General features: G+C 52.5%; 2 protein-coding genes and 1 non-coding gene across 19 annotated transcripts; 2 read left to right on the forward strand and 1 right to left on the reverse strand.

Moving 5' to 3' along the window:
* Window positions 1–1,006: 1,006 nt before the first annotated feature.
* Window positions 1,007–14,634, reverse strand: LOC144582673 (uncharacterized). Of its 4 annotated transcripts, none has more exons than XR_013535874.1 (4): window positions 9,032–10,708; window positions 8,330–8,491; window positions 4,923–5,068; window positions 1,007–4,019 (listed from the first exon to the last, which is right to left on the reverse strand). XR_013535874.1 is itself a non-coding variant. In XM_078374244.1 (2 exons), the coding sequence occupies exons 1-2, from the start codon at window positions 14,352–14,354 to the stop codon at window positions 8,415–8,417; spliced, it is 444 nt and encodes a 147-aa protein (XP_078230370.1). In that variant the 5' UTR covers window positions 14,355–14,634; the 3' UTR covers window positions 7,129–8,414. The 4 variants fall into 4 exon arrangements, 1 of the variants encoding a protein (XP_078230370.1); XR_013535873.1 differs by lacking the exon at window positions 9,032–10,708 and adding an exon at window positions 13,988–14,634 and having other exon boundaries at window positions 3,092–4,022; XR_013535872.1 differs by lacking the exon at window positions 9,032–10,708 and adding an exon at window positions 13,988–14,634 and having other exon boundaries at window positions 3,093–4,019.
* Window positions 2,582–2,722, forward strand: LOC118154169 (U4 spliceosomal RNA). Its single transcript, XR_008481943.2, has one exon. It is a non-coding gene; the product is annotated as a U4 spliceosomal RNA (small nuclear RNA).
* Window positions 14,119–21,346, forward strand: PHOSPHO1 (phosphoethanolamine/phosphocholine phosphatase 1). 14 transcript variants are annotated; one of them, XM_035301290.3, is made up of 6 exons: window positions 14,119–14,443; window positions 17,539–17,592; window positions 18,073–18,154; window positions 18,989–19,110; window positions 19,640–20,504; window positions 20,819–21,346. In XM_035301290.3, the coding sequence occupies exons 2-6, from the start codon at window positions 17,549–17,551 to the stop codon at window positions 20,933–20,935; spliced, it is 1,230 nt and encodes a 409-aa protein (XP_035157181.2). In that variant the 5' UTR covers window positions 14,119–14,443; window positions 17,539–17,548; the 3' UTR covers window positions 20,936–21,346. The 14 variants fall into 14 exon arrangements, with proteins under 14 accessions (XP_035157181.2, XP_035157190.2, XP_035157182.2 ...); XM_035301299.3 differs by lacking the exon at window positions 17,539–17,592 and adding an exon at window positions 18,668–18,740; XM_035301291.3 differs by having other exon boundaries at window positions 14,119–14,334.
* Window positions 21,347–21,447: the final 101 nt, after the last annotated feature.

A 21,447-nucleotide genomic window follows, 5' to 3' on the forward strand; every position in this document is an offset into this window, starting at 1 on the left:
ACAGCCACAAGATTAGAAATTATGGTTTGGGAGTCATGCAGCTGGAGGCTACAAAGTTCTGACCCTCCCTAAACTGCTTCTAAAATCAGGGCTTGAGAAACTTTGCAGACCCTGCACTTGATGGATCAGCTGGCACCACTCAGGTCAATAAATGGGCTCATCTGGACCCGGCGCGGTGGCTCACGCCTATAATCCCAGCACTTTGGGAGGCCAAGGTGGGTGGATCCGAGGTCAAGAGCTCAAGATCATCCTGGCCAACATGGTGAAACCCCGTTTCTACTAAAAATACAAAAATTAGCCGGGCATGGTAGTCCCAGCTACTCAGGAGGCTGAGGCAGGAGAATTGCCTGAACCCAGGAGGCAGGGGTTGCTGTAAGCTGAGATCACGCCATTGCACTCCAGCCTGGGTAACAAGATCGAAACTCCAACTCAAAAAAAAAAAAAAAAAAAAACCCCGGCTCATCTGATCTTATGGCCCCCATCAAGGAACTAACTCAGAGAAAGAAGACAGCTTCGATTGTCTATGATTTCATCCCTAACCAATCAGCACTCCTGGCTCACTGGCTTCCGCCTCCTGCCTCCCCCACAAAGTTGTCCTTAAAAACTCTGCTCCCTGGCCAGGTGCGGTGGCTCACGCCTATAATCCCAGCACTTTGGGACGCCGAGGCGGGTGGATCACTACGTCAAGAGATCGAGACCGTCCTGGTCAACAAGGTGAAACTCCGTCTCTACTAAAAATACAAAAATTAGCTGGGTATGGTGGTGCGTGCTTGTAGTCCCAGCTATTCGGGAGGCTGAGGCAGGAGAATTGCTTAACCCTGAAGCGGACGTTGCAGTGAGCTGAGATCATGCCTTTGCACTCCAGTCTGGGTAACAACAGCAAAACTCCGTCTCAAAAAAAAAAAGACTACAGATAAGCAAGTAGTCTTAAAAACAAAAACAAACAAAAAAAACTCTGCTCCCTGAATGCTCAGGGAAACTGATTTGAGTAATAATGAAACTCTGATTGAGTAATAATGAAACTCTGGTCTCCCACACAGCTGTGTCTGCATGAATGACTCTTTCTCTATTGCGATTTCCCTGTCTTGAGGAATCCACTCTGTCTAGGCAACAGTCAAGGTGAATCCATTGGACGGTTACAGGATCTCCCTGGATTCAAGGGCAGTTGTGAATCTGGGGCTGTTGGAGTCAGTGAGTGTATGTGTGTGTGCGTGCGTGCATGCGTGTGTGTGTGTGTGTGTGTGTGTATGCACGCGCATGCACCTTTCTATGTGTTTCATCTTGCAAAAGGAGCTGTCCCAGGTCAGCAGTGCCGCAGATGGGTCATATGGTGCAGACACCCAAGTTATCACTTGGGCCAGAGATGGTCACATGCTGGGGCCTCAGTCACCCAAACAGGCAGGAGATGCTGATGAGCACATGGCTGCCATCTGTTTACACTGTATAGCATTCATTATAGTAGTTCTTAACCTTTTTGCAATGAGGGGAGGTCAGGGGACAGGGTGTAATGAAACCCTCTGAAAGTTTGCAAGTTCAATGCTCTGCCAAGCAATTAAAAAGAAAAAAAATGAAGTCTGTAAGAAAAATGCACATATGTACATAAACACTAAAATATACATATAATAATTTCGGGCCATTCCCAGACCCTTGGTTCAAAATGACAGCCTGGGACTTTGGCTCCTCGAAGGCAATAACTGGAGCTTATCTCCCAAACAAATTAGTGAATGAATAAACAGAAAAAAAGAATCAACTGCCAAAAGGGCCAGAATCTGAGAATCATTGCTGGTTAACACATCCCGTTCAGGAAACCAGCTGGCTGGCCGGGCACAGTGGCTCACGCCTGTAATCCCAGCAGCTTAGGAGGCTGAGGCGGGCGGATCACCTGAGGTCAGGAGTTCAAGACCAGCCTGACTAACATGGAGAAACCCCATCTCTACCAAAAAAACAAAATTAGCTGGGCATGGTGGCATATGCCTGTAGTCCCAACTCAGAAGGCTGAGGCAGGAGAATTGATTGAACCCGGGAGGCGGAGGTTGAGGTGAGCCGAGATCTTGCCATTGCACTCCAATCTGGGCAACAAGAAGGAAACTCTGCCTCAAAAAAAAGAAAAGAAAAGGAAAGAAAAGAAAACCAGCTGGCTTCACAAGACCTCAAGCATTGCCTTAGCCACTTTCCTAATGGTATAATCTTAGACTTGTCACTTCATCTCCCTCAGTCTCATTTCCCTTATCAGAAAAATAGTGTGAATGACAAAGGGTGTTTTGTGGGCTACACAAACCATTAAAAACATAAAGGTCTCTGCTGGCTTGGTGGCTCACGCCTATAATCCCAGCACTCTGATAGGCCAAGATGGGCGGATCACTTGAGGTCGGGAGTTTGAGACCAGCCGTGGCCGACATGGTAAAATCTCGTCTCTACTAAAAATACAGAAAAAAAAAAAAAAAAAAAAAAAAGAGCTGAGTGTGGTGGCAGGCGCCTGTAGTCCCAGCTACTTAGGAGGCTGAGGCAGGAGAACTGCTTGAGCCCAGGATCATGCCACTGAACTCCAGCCTGAGGAACAGAGCAAGACTCCATCTTTAAAAAAAATGCCAAAAACCAGTATCGTAGCCAATGAGGCTTATCCAAGGTGCAATTATTGCTAATCGAAAACTTTTCCCAATACCCTGCCATGACGTCTTAAAATATAGTCAGCATTGGGAATTTTTTACAGTCTCTACAGAGACTGAATTTAAAAAAGAAAATGCCAAAAAAACATAAGGGTCTCTCATTTTGGAAGAAGCTCCTGGAGTTAGGCAAAAGGACATGAGTGATGGGATCTACCAGTCCTTTGGCCTCTAGTCGCCGACAACAAGGACCCGCCTTAGGGCTGGGAGGATTGCTGCTGGGGGAGCTTGCTCCAGGGAAGGAATGGAAATGCCCGATGCTAAACCAGTCATTTGTTAGCATATTCATAGTCAGATGGCCAAATTAGGACACCACCAAGGCTGGACCAGCTTGCTTTGGTCTCATTCCAGGCCTAAGACAACAGCCTATCCAAGTTGACTAGATTGAGAATCCTACAGACATTCAAGCAACAAATATTGTTTGTGCAGCTACTATGTATGGGCCAAGGCCTGTGCTAGGCACTGGGGATTCAATGGGAACAAAGCCGCTATGATCCCTGTCCTCCCGGAGCTGACAGGAGGAAGACATTAATCAGCCAGAGAAGGGGAAAGGTGCTGTGGAGCTGTGTAATGTGGGAGCTCCTCCTGATCTCGGGGTAGGGAGGGATGGGGTCAGCTGGACAAGTTTCCTTGTAGCCCAGGGCTGGGCTCAGTAAGGAGCCATGGATGGGTTGGGAAGTACCCTGGGCAGAGGCCATAGCAAGTGCAAAGGGCCTGTGGTTTTCTTTTAAAACTAGTAAAGAGGCCAGGCACAGTGGCACACACCTATAATCCCAGCACTTTGGGAGGCTGAGGTGGGCAGATCACTTGAGGTCAGGTGTTGGAGACCTCCCTGGCCAACATGGTGAAACCCTGTCTGTACTGAAAATACAAAAATTAGCTGGGTGTCGTGGCATGCTCTTGTAATCCCAGCTACTTGGGAGGCTGAGGCAGGAGAATCGCTTGAACCCAGGAGGCGGAGGTTGCAGTGAGCTGAGATCACACCCACTGCACTCCAGCGTGGGCGATAGAGCCATTCTCAGTCTCAAAAAAAGGGGGGGGGTGTGAATTGGAAAGAAGGCCTGTGTGGTTAAAGTGCAGAGTGAGGGGGACTGGGACATAAGACATGGTTAGAGAATTAACGCAAGGCAGGCAGAAGCCAAATTGCCTTATTCTCTTTGTGATATTTGCAAAGACGGAGGAAACCAGAGAGGCAGATTTCAAGTCTCTGAATAGTTGTTACACAGAAGGAGGCTGTCTCACAAAAGAAATGGGGGGAACTCCTCCAGCAAATGGGATTTGAGTCAGATAGGAAGGACTTTCCAGCCGAGGAGGGGTCTGTGGGACTGCTTTCTCTCCTTCCCCTGTGGTGGGTATCTGCTGGGTGACAGAAAGTGGGTTTGTTCATTTGTTCACTCACTTCTCTGTCCTGCTCCCCCTGCCATGTTCCCCTCATTATTGCTGCTTAGTGAGGAGGACGGTGGACAGCTCTGTCAGGGTGAGTCTGTTATAGGGAGAGGGGCTTGGGACTGGGGAAGGCAGGGAGGGCGGGATGCGGATGGGGTATCATCTCTGAGCTGCCAAGGGCAGGCGGAGGGTGAGAGGAAGGGACTGCCCACAGCAACCAAGAGCAAGAAGTGGATGGGACAGGACAGGCGCGGTGACTCACGCCTGTAATCCCAGCACTTTGGGAGGCCAAGGCGGGCTGATCATTTGAGGTCAGGAGTTGGAAACCAGCCTGGCCAACATGGTGAAACCTCATCTCTACTAAAAATACAAAAATTAGCTGGGGGTGGTGGCGGAAACCTGTAATCCCAGCTACTCAGGATGCTGAGGCAGGAGAATCGCTTGAATCCGGCAGGCGGAGATTGCAGTGAGCCAAGATCGCCCTACTGCACTCCAGCCTAGGCAATAGAGCGAGACTCCATCTCTTTCTCTCTCTCTCTCTCTCTCTCTTTTGAGATGGAATCTCGCTCTGTCACCCAGGCTGGAGTACAGTGGCATGATCTCGAATCACTGCAACCTTCATCTTCTGGGTTCAAGTGATTCTCCTGCCTCAGCCTCCTGAGTAGCTGGGATTACAGGCACACACTACCACGGCTGGCTAATTTTTGTATTTTTAGTAGAGACGGGGTTTCACCAAGTTGGTCAGGCTGGTCTCGAACTCCTGACCTTAGGTGATCCACCCGCCTTGGCCTCCCAAAGTGCTAGGATTACAGATGTGAGCCACTGTGCCCAGCTGAGAGGCCCTCTTTCTAGGTGTCTGATGCCACTGCTCACTGGAAATGTCCTGTCTGAAAAAGTTGTTCTTGGGGAGGGCAGCTTCCTCCTCCACTTCTCCAGCCGCTTCCTGTAGGTCAGCCGAGGAGAGGCAAACCCTTGAATGTGAACTTCCACTTGCTAGACTCCAGAGTAGCCTTGAAAATCTGTCAATGGACAGGATATGGACAATATTAGAGACTGGGGCCTCTCTTAGTATCACCTCCCCATGCAAATGTGCAGGACATTTTGATATAATCTACCAGGCCTCCCACATCCATTTCCTCACCTAATTTTCTAACATGCTTGCAGGATAGGCAGAGTAGCAGTACATCCATTTTGTAGCTGAGAGAACTGAGGCTCAGAAAGGAGAAGGCTGGGTGGCTTGGCTAAGGCTCCACAGCTAGGGAGGAGCATGCCTGGTCTTTAAAGCTGAACTCTTTCCAGTCTATCCTGCTCCCTCTGCCACATCATCACTGCTTACTGAGGGAGGGCAGGGAGGGTTTGTTCTAGGGAGACAGGGTTGGGACTGGGGGAGGTGGGGAGGGAGGAAAGCAAGTGGAGGTGGGCAGGTTCTCCTGGGATGTCTCTGGGTTACACAGGGAAGGAAAGGGGAGTGGGCAGCCAGTAGCTGCAAAGAAGGCTGAGACAGCAAAGAAGGGTGGTCAGGATGTGGCATCTCTGAGTACTGGACCCCTGGATCCCAGCTGCCTCATGTGCTATAGGACAAGACAGGGCCGGGCACAGTGCTTACGCCTGTAATCCCAGAACTTTGGGAGGCAGAGGCAGGTGGATCACTTGAGGTCAGTAGTTTGAGACCAGCCTGGGCAACATGGTGAAACCCCACCTCTACTGAAAATACAAAAATTAGCCAGGTGCGGTGATGTGTGCCTGTAGTCCCAGCTACTTGGGAGGCTGAAGCAGGAGAATCACTTGAACGTGGGAGGCAGAGGTTACAGTGAGCCGAGATCGCACCACTGCATTCCACCAGCCTGGGAAACAGAGCGAGATTCTGTCTCAAAAAAAAAAAAAGGATGGGACAGGAGACAGAATTCCCCTGGTGGCGCACGGACTGCCAGTTGTTCTTCTCTGACGCTTGTTTGGGAAGGGCTGTTTGCTTGCCAGGTCTCTTCGCTAGACTATAAGCTCCTGAGGCCAGGCAAGGTGGCTCACACCTGTAATTTCAGCACATTGGGAAGCCAAGGTGGGAGGATCACTTGAGTCCAGTAGTTCAAGACCATCCGGGGCAACATGGCAAAACCCCATCTCTACACAAAATACAAAAAATTTTGTAGGACATGGTGATGCACATGTAGTCCCAGCTACTCGGGAGGCTGAGGTGTGAAAATAGCTTGAGTCTTTTGAGGCTGTAGTGAGCCATGACTGCACCTCTGAACTCTAGGCTGGGCAACAGAGTGAGATACTATCCAAAAAAAGAAAAAAAGCTCCTGGAGGGCAGGGTCTATGTCTTGTTCAATATCATACCTCCCAGGGCCAGATGCCGTTAACATCTTAATATTCATTGACTGAATGAGAGCACAGACAAATGGATGCCATGTTGTGGGGATGCCTGGGAGAGCAGGAGCATAGTGTGTCCACAGCTACCTGCAGGAGCCAGCGCCAAAGATCGGAGCCTTGGCTGGGAGCGGTGGCTTATGCCTGTTATCACAGCACTTTGGGAGGCCGAGGTGGGCAGATCACTTGAGGTCAGGAGTTTGAGACAAGTCTGGCTAACGTGGAGAAACCCCATCCCTACTAAAAATACAAAAATTAGCCGGGCATGGTGTCACTAGCCTGTAATCCCAGCTATTTCAGAGGCTGAGGCAAGAGAATAGCTTGAACCCGGGAGGCAGAGGTTGCAGTGAGTTGAAATGGCCACTGCACTCAAGAAAAAAAAAAAAAGAAAAAAGGAAAAAAAAAATCTGAGCCTTGATTTATATCATTCCCAGAATCTTCCAAGGATGGGGTGAGGGTGGGTAGCCCATTTAGAGCAATTAAAGGTCAATTCAAAACTCAGGTTTAGCAGGCTAGCCAGAGCCACAGGGTGGTATGTGAGCCAGCACTAGATTTTGGAGGGCCAATTCACAGCCCAGGGTTGGAAAATAAAACTAAGCCTTTCCCTACAGGAGAGTAGGTGGGAGGCAGATTTGGGGAAGGCCCGAGTGCCACAGGAAAAGCAGACAGGTTTCTGCGCATCTGGGTGAACTCAAGGACTCAGGCCAGAACATTTCAAAAGTGTTTATTACCAAGCTGCCCTTGGGCTGGGGACCCAGGCGACCAGGCAGGCTGCTGCCTGTGCAGAGACGGGAGCAGAGATGTTTCTGCCTCCAGCTCCTCAGGTACTGCCTGAGGTCCCTCTAGCCCCTGTCCCTGCTCTGGCCCTGCCCTTTGGAGCTCTTCCAGGGCTCTGAGGAGAGGGAACACTGGAGCTAGGTCTGGTGTGGAAATGACGATTCCTGGGGGCAGTTTGGTTTCCATTATGCTGTGGAGAGGGGGAGCCACCAAGACTCCCTCTCTAGTAAATAACAGCGGATCCTCGAAACCAGTCAGATCTTGACAAACTTCTACCCAAGTAGGGAGATGAGGTACAAAGGGGAGCAACTTGTCTCTGGCCAGACAAGGTGGCTCATGCCTGTAATCCCAGCACTTTGGGAGGCTAAGGCGGGCAGATCACCTGAGGTCAGGGGTTCAAGACCAGCCTGGCCAACACGGTGAAACCTCATCTCTACTTAAAAAAAAAAACATACAAAAATTAACCATGTGTGGTGGTGCACCCCTGTGATCACAGCTACTCGGGAGGCTGAGGCATGAGAATGGCTTGAACCTGGGAGGCGGAGGTTGCAGTGAGCCAAGATCACACCACTGCACTCCAGCCTGGGCATCAGAGTGAAACTCTGTCTAAATAAATAAATACATAAAACAAAGGGGCACAACATGTTTTAGGTCACACAAGTTCAAACTCAGCTATCCTGATTGCAAGTCGGACTGTTCTCTAAGTGAAAACTCAAGGAATTCCCAACCTTAGCAGGTCAAAAGGTGTGACCCCTAAAGAAAATACTTGATCTGGCAGGCCATGGTGGCTCACGCCTATAATCCCACTTTGGGAGGCTGAGGCAGGTGGATCACGAGGTCAAGAGATCGAGACCATCCTGGTCAACGAGGTGAAACCCCGTCTCTACTAAAAATACAAAAATTAGCTGGGCATGGTGGTGCGCACCTGTAGTCCCAGATACTTGGGAGGCTGAGGCAGGAGAATTGCTTGAACCCAGAAGGCGGAGGTTGCAGTGAGCGGAGATCGCGCCATTGCACTCCAGCCTGGGTAACAACAGCGAAACTCCGTCTCAAAAAAAAAAAAAAAAAAAAGAAAATACTTGATCTAAGAACACAAGCCTTTCTCCTCCTCCCTTTCCCCCGGGGCATCCCCTTGCCTTGCAGGAGGCAGGAACACTTTCTTTAGGGCAGGTCTTGTGATGTTTTGTTTCAGAATGCAGTTTCTTAGCTGAATGCCTGGGTTCAAGTCTGACCGCAGCTGCCTCTTGGCTCTGTGACCTTGGGCAAGTTACATACATTCTGTTCCTCATGTTTCTCATCTGTAAAAGAGGAGAATGAGTACATTAGTGCTTAGCAGGCAGTACGTGCTTTTCGCCGTCATGGAAGGGGACTGTGAAGCAAGAAGGGGGTTTAGTCAGCCCTGGTCACTAACCCCCAGCACGAGGCTTTAGATGCAGAATGCCCTGCAACAGATCTTGCAGAATTGCTAGCACGGGACACCCTTGGTGGCCTCTTCTTCTAGGCCCACCCTCATCAGTCCTCAGATCATGGGAGGGCCTGTCCTTTTTGGAGGCAGACCTGCACCATCCAGCCTGACCACCACTTGCTACACAGAGTCCTTGGGCAAGGCGCTTTCTCTGCTGTGTTTTGTTTGTTTGTTTTTTGTCTTTCAGCTTTTATTTTAGATTCCAGGGACACATGTGCAGATTACAAAGGTATAGTGTGTGATGCTGAGGTTTGGAGTGTGACTGAACCTGTCACCCAGGAATCCAGCACAGTACCCAATATGTGGGTTTTCAAGCTTGGCCCCTCCTCCCTGCTCCCCGCAAGGAGGAGTGAGCTGAGATTGCGCCACTCACCGCACTCCAGTGATGCTTTCTTAATGCCCCAGAGCTTCTGCTTTTTTCCTGTGTGAAAATGGGAATGCTGGCCGGGCGCGGTGGCTCACATCTGTAATCCCAGAACTTTGGGAGGCCAAGGCAGGCAGATCATCTGAGGTGGTAGTTCAAGACCAGCCTGACCAACATGGTGAAACACAGTTTCTACTTTAAAAAAATACAAAATCAGCCGGGCGTGGTGGCACGTGCCTGTAATTCCAGTTACTTGGGAGGCTGAGGCAGGAGAATCACTTGAACTTGGGAGATGGAGGTTGCAGTGAGCCGAGTTCACATCATTGTACTCTAGCCAGGGCAAAAAGAGCAAAACTTTGTCTCAAAAAAAATAAATAAAAGAAAAAAAAGAAGAAAATGGGAATGCTGCGCTTAACCCCCATCTGCCAGGGTGGTGGGGGGATCATGTGCCTGGCACCTAGTCGACTCCCAAAACTTGTTCCTCCTTCCCAGGTGCAGCGTGCGGGTTGAACTCATGCCCATCTGCTCCTCCTCTCACCTTTGCATCTCCCACCACCAGGAAGGAGGCCAGTTGGAGAGCACGCGGCCACATTCTTGGACTCTTGGCCTCTTTGGCTCTGAAACCTCCGGCAAGTGACACACCCTCTTTGTGAAGACCAGGTGGATAAAGCCGTCCCCGGCAGCCTGAGTCAGAGTTCACCAGAGCACAAGTGAACCCTACGGACACCACCTTTGCAAAAATCATAACTGAGAAAATTATGACTGTGAAAGAGATCAGACCTAATTGACCCCATCTTGCTTCTAGCCTCTAAACTGTCCTTGTTCATTCCTAGGCGTAGGCCGAATTAGCTTTGAAAATAAATTTAGCGTATAGTTTACCTAATAGCCCTTCCCAAAGGGTTAAACCGTTCTTGTAAAATGAATGAAAGGCCACCAGTCACCAAGTCAAGATGAAAAGGGCTGGAATTCTAAATATTACCAGCCGTGATTCCGGAGGTCATAAGATTTGCAGCTTCCTCAATTACTCTTGAAGGTAACATTACTATTGTGAACCTGAGATCGGCCTTTTGAGATGTCTTTTCAGGTTTTTCTAACAGCCGCGGGACCCCATCTGGACCCGACATCCAGTTTTGTGCCCCCCACCCAGGAACTGACTCAGCAGAAGAGAGCAGCTTCCACCACCTGTGATTTCATGCCTGAGCCAACCAATCAGCACTCCCGATTCACTGGCCCCCTACCCACCAAAGTATCCTTAAAAATTCTGATCCCTGAGTTTTCAGGGAGACTGACTTGAGTAATAATAAAACCCCAGTCTCCTGCATAGCCGGCTCTGCGTGGATTACTCTTTCTCTATCGCAATCACCTTGTCTGGATATATCAGCTATCCTAGGCAGTGGCCGCGGCGAACCCCTTGGGCAGTTACACTGTCATCTAAGATAACTCCTGTTCACAAGCTCTCTGCCAGGCTGGCTGACCTGAGTCCTAAGGTGAAACTCACATGAGGAGAAGAGCATCTGCAGCCCATGTGCTGGGCAGAGGTCTCAACAAATGGAGGATGGGCTTTGCGTTCCCCTTCCATCCCCATGTTTAGGTATATGACTGATCGTCCAACTGGACACAAGAAAAAGGGAAAGTAAAGAAAGCTGAAAGAGATAGGATTGTGTCCTGATGCTTTTGGCTTTTAGGAGTTTCTTTTTTCTCCACGCCCCCCCACGCCCCCGACCTACTGCCACCAAGATGGAGTCTTGCTCTGTTGCCTAGGCTGGAGTGCAGTAAAGCAATCTCAGCTCACTGCAACCTCCATCTCCCAGGTTCAAGCAATTCTCCTGCCTCAGCCCCCCAAGTAGCTGGGATTACAGGCCCCTGCCACCACGCCCAGCTAATTTTTGTATTTTTAGTAGAGACAGAGTTTCCCCATGTTGGCCAGGATGGTCTTGAACTCCTGACCTCAGGTGATTTGCCCACCTCAGCCTCCCGAAGTGCTGGGATTACAGGCGTGAGCCATCATGCCTGGCCTGTATCTTTAGTAGAGACGAGATTTCACAATGTTGGCCAGGCTGGTCTTAAACTCCTGACCTCATGATCTGCCTGCCTTGGCCTCCCAAAGTGCTGGGATTACAGGCGTGAACCACCATACCCAGCTGGCTTTTAGGAGTTTCTAGAGCTTTCTCACAAAGGTGGTTTTTAGGTAGCACCCATAAGCTTTGGCATTCCCATTAGCCGGCTGGAAGGCAGAACTGGGCCGTAAAAACTTGAGGCCATCAGTGGCCACAGGAAGTCATCTGCCTACCCTCCCCTAACCCCATCAGAGAATCTGGAAACCAGGTTGAAACTGCTGCTAATTGCCTCAAAAGGTTAGGATTTAAATCAGTCCCCTCCAGGGCACTTGTGTGACGTTAAACAAGTCCGTTTATTTATGAGTCTCAGTTTCTTTATAAAAAGGGGTGGATAGGGCTGGGCACAGTGGTTAACACCTAGAATCCCAGCACTTTGGGAGGCCTAGGTAGGTGAGTTAATCACCTGAGGTCAGGAGTTCGAGACCAGCCTGGCCAACATGGTGAAATCCTGTCTCTACTAAAAATGCAAAAATTAGCCAGGCATGGGAGCAAGTGCCTGTAATCCCAGCTACTTGGGAGGCTGAGGCAGGAGAATTGCTTGAGCCCAAGACCGGGAAGTTGCAGTGAGCTGGAATCATGCCACAGCACTCCAGCCTGGGCTACAGAGTGAGACTTCAATCTCATAAATAAATAAATAAATAAAATAAAATGAGGATAACACTGGAGCAATCTACTATTGTAAAGAGAAAGTGAAGGAACACAACACAGCAGGGCACCTCTTTCATTCAACAACTTTTTTTTTTCTTTTTTCTTTTGAGACCAAGTGTTGCTCTGTCTTCCAGGCTGGAGTGCAATGGCACGATCTCGGCTCACTGCAACCTCCACCTCCCGGGTTTCAGTGATTCTTTTGCCTCAGTCTCCTGAGTACCTGGGATTACAAGTGCATGCCACCACACCTGGCTAATTTTTTGTGTATTTTTAGTAGAGATGGGCCATGTTGGCCAGGCTGGTCTCAAACTCCTGACCTCTAATGATCCACCCTCCTCAGCCTCCTAAAGTGCTGGGATTACACCCATGATCCACTGCACCTGGCCTCATTCAACAAACATCTAAGGCCCATTGTTCACTAGCAAGGCTGCCTATGCTAGGGGATAGAGTAACACAAACATGGTCCTCATGTTGCTTATAGGAGAGGAGGGATGACAGACACTCTATGAGAGGGACAGTTTGGGTTAATGGATAAGGCAACCAGGTAGATACCCCAGCCTCCCACTCACCAGCTGGGTGACCCCAGACAAACTCACTTTTTTGTTTTGAGACAGGGATTCACTGTCACCCAGGCTAGAGTGTGGTGGCATGATGACAGTTCACAGCAGCCCTGACCTCCGAGGCTCAAGCAATTCTCCCACCTCAGCCTCCCAAGTAGAGCTGGGACTACAGGCATGTGCCACAATGCTCAGCTAATTTTTTAATTTTTTGTAGAGACAGGGTCTCCCTATGTTGTCCAAGCTGGTCTTGAACTGCTGGGCTCAAGTGATCCTCCCACCTTGGCCTCCTGAAGTGTTGAGATTACAGGTGTGAACCACCATACCGTGCCAAGCTCAAAAACTCTTTGTGCTTTATCTTTCAACAGTAAAATGCATCCGAGCTGTACCCACTTCATAGGGTGGTGGGGATTACACAAGTCGACGTGTGCAAAAATATTTCCAGCTCCTTCTAAGTGCTCAGGTAGTACATGTATGACCACTGCAATTAGAAGGAGATGTGTAACAGGCAAAGCTGGTAGAGATGATGTTGAGGCTGATGGTGAGTGTGTCCAGCATGGGGAAAAAGCATGGTTCTGAAGGAGGGAGGTCCCAAGGAGAGAAAGAGCAGGGTGTGCTGGCGAGCAGGAAAAGGGGTGTGGATGAAGACAGGGGTGCAAGTGAGATGAAGCTGGGTAGCAAGCCAGTTTAAGGAAAGAAGTGACATGATCACATTTGCAGTTTTACTGCATTCATGCGTCTTTGATAATGTGGAAATGTAGCACCATTTGCCTTATTTTATTAATGAACTCTCAACCCCCTAATGCAGATATTAGGGTAATTCCTGGCCAGCCCTCATTCCCTCTGATTTCCAGCCCCACTGGCTTTCAGATCTGGCTCTCTCTCGGGAGGGAACCAGAGGAAGACTTAGAAAGGCTAAAGTCAGACCCAGGCATAGGGGCAGCAGCATTCTCCCCACTTGCACACCACTTTGTGACCCAGTGGAGTCAGGTGTGACTGGGTTTGAAGGGCTAGGCAAATAATTTCTCGAGTGTTGTGATCATAGAGCCATAAACGCAGCGACCTAGCCGGAATGCCGCTTCATAGTATGTTCTCAGTAAATACCAGTTTCACGTCTTTCCTCTCTAAACACAATCTTTTTTCCTTCCCCTCACTAGCAGGCTGGGAGAGCCAAAAGGAGATTAGGGTGGAGGAGAAACCGACTCTTAGGAAGCAGGGGAGAAAGGGCGCTTTTTATTTATAGCGCCATTTGCAAAGGGGCAAACTATTCTGTCACCAGCCCCTCCACCAACTTTGCGGGGTTGGGGAGTCACTCTCCCCGCCACCTCCAGCAATCCTCAGTAACCTGTAACCTGGGGAAAGGGTCCCGAGGGCTGGGCCGGGACGCTGAGACTCCGCTGGGTCATCCCGGGACCCCAGAGCGGGATGGGCAGGAGGTGGAGGTCCACTTCTGCTAATCTCAGCAGTCGGAGCCCTGGAGGCGGCGGATGAGAAAGTCCACAGCCCTGGCAATTTTGGGTGTATGGGCAGGGATTTAGCGTATGCCAACAGCAGCTCTAGTGAGGGTGCCCCCGCCCAAGCTCCTCGGAAGGGCAGCGCTCCCTCCCCACCCTCCTACCCTTTCCCCCAGCACCCAATCCCACCTTGGCTGGCGCTCCGGGAGCCTCCGGGACAGCCGGGAGGCGTGGCCTCGGGCGGCCCGCCCCTTTGATGTGCACCGGCGCCGCTGTGATTGGACAGTCGCTTGTGACGTGTGGGGACTGCGGTGGGCTCCGCTGCTGCAGCAGCCGCAGCGCGGGCCGCGGCTCGGGCTCCGGCTCCGGCTTCCGGGCATTTAAAGGGGACGCGGAGGCTGCCCGGGGGGATGGGGGCCAAGTGGAGGGGACGGTTCAGACGCTCACCACCCTCGGTCCCTCGGGACTGGAGAGACTCGTGAGCCGGAGCCCAGAAATCCGGGGGTGGAAAAGACACCGCGTCCCCTCCAATTCCCGTAAGCACCCCTTGCTCCATCCTGCGCCCCAATACCTCAGCTAGCCCCCTTCCCCATTCCTTATACTCCAAACTCAGCCGGGACAGACCTCTGCCGCCGCCGTCCCCACGTGAGTCCTGGGCTCCGGGAGGTAGGGGAGGGCTGGGGTCCCGGCGCGGGGTGGGGGCTGTGGAGTTTGGAGGCGCTCCTTCACGCGCGTGGCAGTGGGGGAGTTCTGGAGCGCTGGAGTGAGTCCCCTTCTCTCTCCTACCCAGGAATATAGTGCCGGGGTGTCCCTCCGTCCCCGGATCCGGCAAAGTCAAGGAATTGGTGTCCCCTTGCTCCCTGCCACCCACAATACCCCTCCCTGAGCCGCGCACCCCCCCCCCCCGTCCGCATGGGAGCCCAGCGCCCGCCAGCTGGGGGTGCGCCAGAGTGCTGGCTTCCCAGTCACCTCTAAAAATATCTCTCCCCCAACCCCACCGGCAGCTGCCACCTCCCTGCCCCTAGGATCCCCTGCTAGCTTGTCCTCCCAGCCAGGGAGTGCCCAGAGGTGACTACTAGTCCCAGACGCCTCCCTGGCACCAGGGTGCAGGGCCATCACCGCCAGCTAGTCAGGACGGCAAGCTCCCAGCCCATGGGAGTCTCCAGAGCCAAGGGGAAGCTCCAGCTGCAATTTTCCCAAGAGGCGCCAGAGACTCCTGAGTTCTAATCCCAGTTCAGATGCTGTGTGACCCCTGGGATGTTAGCTTGACCTCTCTGGGCCTCTGTTTTTCCTATCTGCTGCTCAGGCGTGGTGAGCATGGAAGATAGTCACGTTTGGGGGCACTGTCTGGGAGAGGGAGGGAATTCTAGCTTAGTTGTTGGATCTGATTTCCAGTGATTGATACAAGAGACTTGCTTTTGGACAGACAGGGCTTGTTACTGTGGTCTTTTAGGGGTCCTTGCCTCCCTATTCTCATTCTGCACATTTCCTGTGGAAAACGATCCCAAAACTTTCCTGGGAACTCCATCCACCCAGTAAGAGGAGAATTTCAAACTTAGGGCCTAAGCCAGAGAGGGGCCTGTTTCTCTGCCACCCCCTTCCCACAGATTTAATCTAAGAGTATTTGTGCAAAAGGCGGGAGGAAGCAGGCAGGAATGTGTGACCCGGTGCAGAATCAGGGAGTCAGGCACTGCTTTTAGATGGGACAAAAATATGGACTCCTCGCAACCCCCCAGAAGCCCTTCTCCCTGCTCTAGCTTGTGGGAGAAGCTCAGATCCTGCTCCCTACTTTAAGGGACTCTGTTTGGTGATCACCAAAGGATTAGATGACTTAGAACAAAGGTGACAGGTGAGAGACCTTTTGGAATATCACAGGAGCCAAATTCCAACCGGGATGGGGTTCCTCTGACTCCTGTGGGGTGAGGACGAGGTGTCACCGCATGGCCTTCTCAGTTTCCAGGGGAAGAAACCCAAGATGCCTGACTTTCTGCTTTGGAGACTAAAAGAAACAAGGACAACTCACCAAACTGAATTCCCTAGAGACTATTATTAGCAGAAAAATGTAACTTGTTAATGATGAGAAATTAGTTTTTTGTGTGTTTTGGGGATGGGGTTACTCCCTCTGTCACCCAGGCTCGGGTGCAGTGGTGCCATCACAGTTCACTGCAACCTCTGCCTCCTGGGTTCAACGGATCCTCGTGCTTCAGCCTCCCAAGTAGCTGGGACTACAGTCGCAAGCCACCATACCCAGCTAATTTTTGTTTGTATAGAGACAGGGTTTTGCCATATTGCCCAGTCTGGTCTTGAACTCCTGGACTTAAGTGGTCTGCCTGCCTCGGCCTCCCAAAGTGTTGGGATTACAAGCTTTTTTTTTTTTTTTTTTTTTGAGATGGAGTCTTGCTCTGTTGCCCAGGCTGGAATGCAATGGCATGATCTTGGCTCACTGCAATCTCCACCTCCCAGATTCAAGCGATTCTCCTGCCTCAGCCTCCCAAGTAGCTGGGATTATAGGCATGTACCACCATGACCAGCTTATTTTTAGTAGAGATTGTGTTTCACCATGTTGATCAGGCTTGTCTCGAACTCCTGATCTCATGATCCACCCACCTCAGCCTCCCAAAGTGCAGGGATTACAGGCAGGAGCTACCATGCCCAGCCGGGATTATAGGCTTATGCCACCCTGCCTGACTGAAAAATGAGAAGCTTTGACCATAATTAATAATTGATAGAATAGTAAAAAAAGAAAGAAAGAAACAAGGGCAAAGTAATGAAATCCTTCTCTATGGGATGAAAGCTGGTCTCTGGGTAGCTGCTGGTGACCCTTGGAATTTTGTATCTGCCCTCTGCCTCTCTCCAGGTGACGCACAGGCCTGTCCTGTTTGCCTTTTTATAAGGGGAGTGGCATCCCTGACCTTTCTCTTATAACTCACCTGGCTGAGGTTGGACATGTGATATCAGCTGGGATTCTGGAAGGTTGGAAGTCCCTCCAGATAGAGAATGGGGACTGCTCCAACTCATGCCATTTCCTTGTCCCTCATGCAACCCTTCCCTTCTCTCCCACTTCCTCCTTGACCTGCCTCCTTTCCCATCCCCCACCCTCTCTGCCCACTGCTTTATTCAGATTTGATCACCTCTCCCAATTCCTAGACTAGAAGGTCTTAGAAAAAACTGAGAGCCACATTCCATCCCTGCAGAAGGACTGAACACATGTGCGGTCAGGGTGTTGTAAGGAAGGGGGTACCGCAAGATGGAGAGTGCTAGAGCCTGTGCCTGCCGCAGTTTCGGTCCTGGGGCAATTGCTTCTCCCTCCTGAGTAGTCAGGGGAGAGTGTCACCTTGACAGAGGGGGGTTACAGTGTCACCATTGTCGCCACCAGAGGGCAGCAGCCAGCCAGACCTTTGCTCCTCTCTGGGTCTTGTCTCCTGGCTCTCTGTGTCTTTCCAAATCTTGTCCCAGCTGCCTGTGGTCTCATTCAACCCCAGGAGCGTGGGTGGGAGAGTAGAAAGGCACTGGAAGCTATAGGTGGTGTCCTTTGCCGCTGTCTTGGTGAAGAACCCAAGAGGCTAAACCCAGTCCCCAAAGCCACACCAAAGTCTAGCCGAGATTTCAACCTGACTCTCCTGTCTGATTGCCAGACCCTTGAGAGCACCAGGGAGGCCATTCCCAGATCACCTGTGAGACCTGGCTGGGGACCCCCAGCCATGGTATAGTAAGTTTTGGTTGTCTCCTTCCTTTTTGAGGGCATGGGGAATGCAAAGCTGTGGTCAAGCATTCAGAAAGTGGTCCTGCCCCAGGTAAACAGCATGGCTGGTTAGTTAACCTCTCCGAGCCCTTCTCATTGGGTGAATTCATGACTGATGAGTAGTGAGAGAATACGGGTGAAGGTGATTTGTAAATGATGATGTGTCAAACTCATGTAAGGGACAATGATTATACCTGAGAAAAAAACTGGTCTCAGGATCAGATCTGGGCTTGAGGTCTGTTTGCCATTTACAGTGGGTGACTTTTGGAAACCTGAATTAACTTCTCTGGGTCTCCAATGCCATCTGGAGTTGTGGGGGACCTCTCTAGAGTTGTAGGGGACTGTTAAGAGGGTATCTAGCAAGTGCTTTATGGTCCATAGGCGCTGGGCCTATCTGAGGGGTTGTTTTGGCTGAGACCGTGGGAGTGCCTCCTGGGGGTCAGCAGAAGGACCAGGGCCACGTGGGTGTTGGTGGTGGAAGCGAAGGCAGCTGGCCAGGCGCCCTCAAACGAACTTTTGTGGTTGTCAACAGAGTCCCTACAGGTGGTGCCCACGGTGATGCACCGACAATGAGTGGCTGTTTTCCAGTTTCTGGCCTCCGGTGCCTATCTAGGGTAAGTGAGTCCCTCCAGGGGTCTCCTAGGATGAGGCCTCAGCCCCCCGTTTTCCATCTCCAGTTAGGAGAAGCCCTAGCCAACCCATTTTAGGCTTGCCCTCCCCTCTACTGGGGCTTCATTAATCCCTAGAAGCTTCCATCCTATGTGTGGGGGTCTTGAGGCTTTGTATCTGCCATTTGAAGGACCCTGGGCCACTGAAATGCCCACTGGATGTTGATGACCAGAGGGTGACTCTAGGGATGAGGTGGAAGGGACAATCTGGTTAGGGAGATGGACAACGAATCGAAATCCTAGCTCTGAAATGAGGTGATTGGGCTTCTGTTTCCCGAGGTGTGCCAGGCCATAAGCACCCCAGGAACATGACAGAGGGGCTTAGGAAGAAACCAGAGGAACACTCTCATCTCAATCAACTGTGGTGGGAGCTGGGTGGGAGAAAGGCAGTGGGTGGGTATCTGGAAGCTGCATGTCACCTGCTCACTCTGCCCCTCTGCCCCTCTCACATACTGGCAGGCAAAAGTGACCGGGACTTGCTGCTGAGGGCTGTGGCTGTCTCCATTGCTTGCCTTTCCTTGTGCCCAGCCAGGTACCCTGTTGTCCTCTGTCCTCTCCCATGCTGCCTACCACCCTCCCCGCCAGCGTGACTCTGGCCCAAGGCCTCCACTTCCTGGAATTCCCCTACCCCTACCCCTGCTCTGTCTTCCTGTCCAGCGGTCTGGCATGGCTTCCTCCTAGCCCTCTCCTCCACACCCTCAAATCCCCACTACCTGCCCCCTCCCACTCCTCTGCCTTTTCAGCGCTGCTGCTCTCTCTTCTCCCTTACCTGTCTCCCAGGTATGTCGTGGCTTGGTGCGGGAAGTTCCTACCTCCCCAAGCCCCACTGCTTCTCCTGCTGCCTGCTTGCTTCGGACTCTGACAGAAACCCCACCCGCTGACACGTTCCTCCGGGGGAATTGGCAAGTGATTAGTAATGAGCTGTCAGCACAGGGACCTAAAACTCCCTGGAGAAGCTGTGCCTCATCCTATTCCTAGACCCCTGTCCAGTGCATTGGGCTGGAAGCAGCTTCCATAGAGCCATAGATTCCCCATGGCCCAAAAGGGGAATAAGAAGGCTGGTCCAGTTGGGTGGATGGGTGATTTCCCTTGACTCTGCCTCAGCGAATGAGGGAGGGGAGCATTCCCACCACCCTATCTTGATCCACACCAACAACAGGGGACACTGGAAGTCTCCAAAACAGTCCAGTCCAGAAACCTCCCCAAAGCCCTGATCCTTGGAAGCCGCTCTTCCCTTCTGTTGACTCTTGTTAAGCCCCATTGGCCCATCATGAGAGTAGTGGAAACAGTTGCCGAGGAAGCCTTCTGGGCATATCAACCCCAGTGTGCGGTTAACTGAGAGGTGCCACTGGGATAGTCAGGGAAGGCTGGGGATAGGGATGGTGGAGTTGGGTACTCCTCCCAGCTTAACCAGCCTTGGGTCCTCCTCAGGTCTTGGATGTGCCAGTGCCTCTGGCCGCGGCCCGCTAACCAGCCTCTCCCGGGCCGGCTCCCGCCGCGCCCCCTCTCGCTTGCCCCTTCCTCCTCCTCCTGCTGCTCTCCCCCCTGCTCCCAGGACGGCAGAATGGCCGCGCAGGGCGCGCCGCGCTTCCTCCTGACCTTCGACTTTGATGAGACTATCGTGGACGAGAACAGCGACGACTCGATCGTGCGCGCCGCGCCAGGCCAGCGGCTGCCGGAGAGCCTGCGAGCCACTTACCGCGAGGGCTTCTACAACGAGTACATGCAGCGTGTCTTCAAGTACCTGGGCGAGCAGGGCGTGCGGCCACGGGACCTGCGCGCCATCTACGAAGCCATCCCTTTGTCGCCAGGCATGGGCGACCTGCTGCAGTTTGTGGCTAAGCAGGGCTCCTGCTTCGAGGTGATTCTCATCTCCGATGCCAACACCTTTGGCGTAGAGAGCGCGCTGCGCGCTGCCGGCCACCACAGCCTGTTCCGCCGCATCCTCAGCAACCCGTCGGGGCCCGACGCGCGGGGACTGCTGGCTCTGCGGCCGTTCCACACACACAGCTGCGCGCGCTGCCCCGCCAACATGTGCAAGCACAAGGTGCTCAGCGACTACCTGCGCGAGCGGGCCCACGACGGCGTGCACTTCGAGCGCCTCTTCTACGTGGGCGACGGCGCCAACGACTTCTGCCCCATGGGGCTGCTGGCGGGTGGCGACGTGGCCTTCCCGCGCCGCGGCTACCCCATGCACCACCTCATCCTGGAGGCCCAGAAGGCCGAGCCCAGCTCGTTCCGCGCCAGCGTGGTGCCCTGGGAAACGGCCGCCGACGTGCGCCAACACCTGCAGCAGGTGCTGAAGTCATGCTGAGGACGGCCGCCTGCAGGGGGCGCCAGAGCCAGCGGCGGAGGGGTGGGGAGTGGGGATTCGGGAAAGACAAAGTTAGTTTTCCTTTCCCTTTGGCTTTGCTATGTCCCTCTGGGAATTTCTGGAATCTCGTCCAGTTGGGGGCTTGGGGAGGGGACTCAGAGCCGTCCCTATCTATGCAGTTAACCCACCTCGGCCGCCTCCCCCGCTCCACTGGGCACGGTTGGGTTAGGGAGTCTGACCCATCGCGGGGTGGGGCGCAAACCCTGGAAGGCAGCAGTGTTTCTTCCTCTTCCCAGCTGGGAGGAAGGGGCCCGGCAGGTGAGAGAAGGAGCTTCTCCCGCTGCTGTAAGTGTTGCCTCGGGCCGCGTGACCGCCCCCCTCCAGTCTTCTGTGGAGGGAACCCAGGATCCTGAAATCCTCGTGGCCGCAAGGACTCCCCGCGGAGACATAGGAGGGTCTCCGCCTAGGGTTCCAGGCCTTCGCGATCTTGGTTCACCCACTGCGACCCCACACTGTTTCTGTGCTGTCAACACCCTCTTGCCTCCCGATCCCAGCACTCCCTTCTAGCACCCCCCCCCCCGAAGGAAAAGCTAGAGGGAACAATCGCCTGTTGGTGGTATGAGGTAGCGCACCGTCCGGCTCGGGTCCGGTCAGCCTGTAACTTCGCAGCGCGCTACGATGTCTCCTTGCACCCCAGCCTCGTCTATACAGCAAGAGACCAGGGACTTCAAAGTCGCCCTCTCGGGCTGAGGCCTCCGAGCACTACCCCTCCCCCCATGGAACAGAAAGCCATGATGTTTTTAAGCAGAGCCAGCGAAACCCTAGCCCCTCTTTCCTCTGGTGTTTTAGAACTATAACGGAGGTGAAGGGGGAAGAAATGACAGATCTCTTGCGCGTCCGTCTCAGAGTTGAGAGTGAGGTGCTC

Source organism: Callithrix jacchus, chromosome 5 (genome assembly GCF_049354715.1).
Source record: "Callithrix jacchus isolate 240 chromosome 5, calJac240_pri, whole genome shotgun sequence".
NCBI classification, from domain to species: domain Eukaryota; kingdom Metazoa; phylum Chordata; class Mammalia; order Primates; family Cebidae; genus Callithrix; species Callithrix jacchus.

Bases quoted from the DNA above. Each gene is read 5' to 3' on its own strand.
- LOC144582673 (XM_078374244.1), bottom strand. From the start codon at position 14,354: ATGGAGCAAGGGGTGCTTACGGGAATTGGAGGGGACGCGGTGTCTTTT. The intron at 8,492-13,987 runs GTGGGATTGGGT...CCTCTTTTACAG, and splicing joins CTCCCGGAGCGCCAGCCAAG to ATGAGAAACATGAGGAACAG.
- PHOSPHO1 (XM_035301290.3), top strand. From the start codon at position 17,549: ATGCAAAGCTGTGGTCAAGCATTCAGAAAGTGGTCCTGCCCCAG. The intron at 18,155-18,988 runs GTAAGTGAGTCC...CCTGTCTCCCAG, and splicing joins GCCTCCGGTGCCTATCTAGG to GTATGTCGTGGCTTGGTGCG. The intron at 20,505-20,818 runs GTGCTGAAGTCA...TCCTCTTCCCAG, and splicing joins TGCGCCAACACCTGCAGCAG to CTGGGAGGAAGGGGCCCGGC.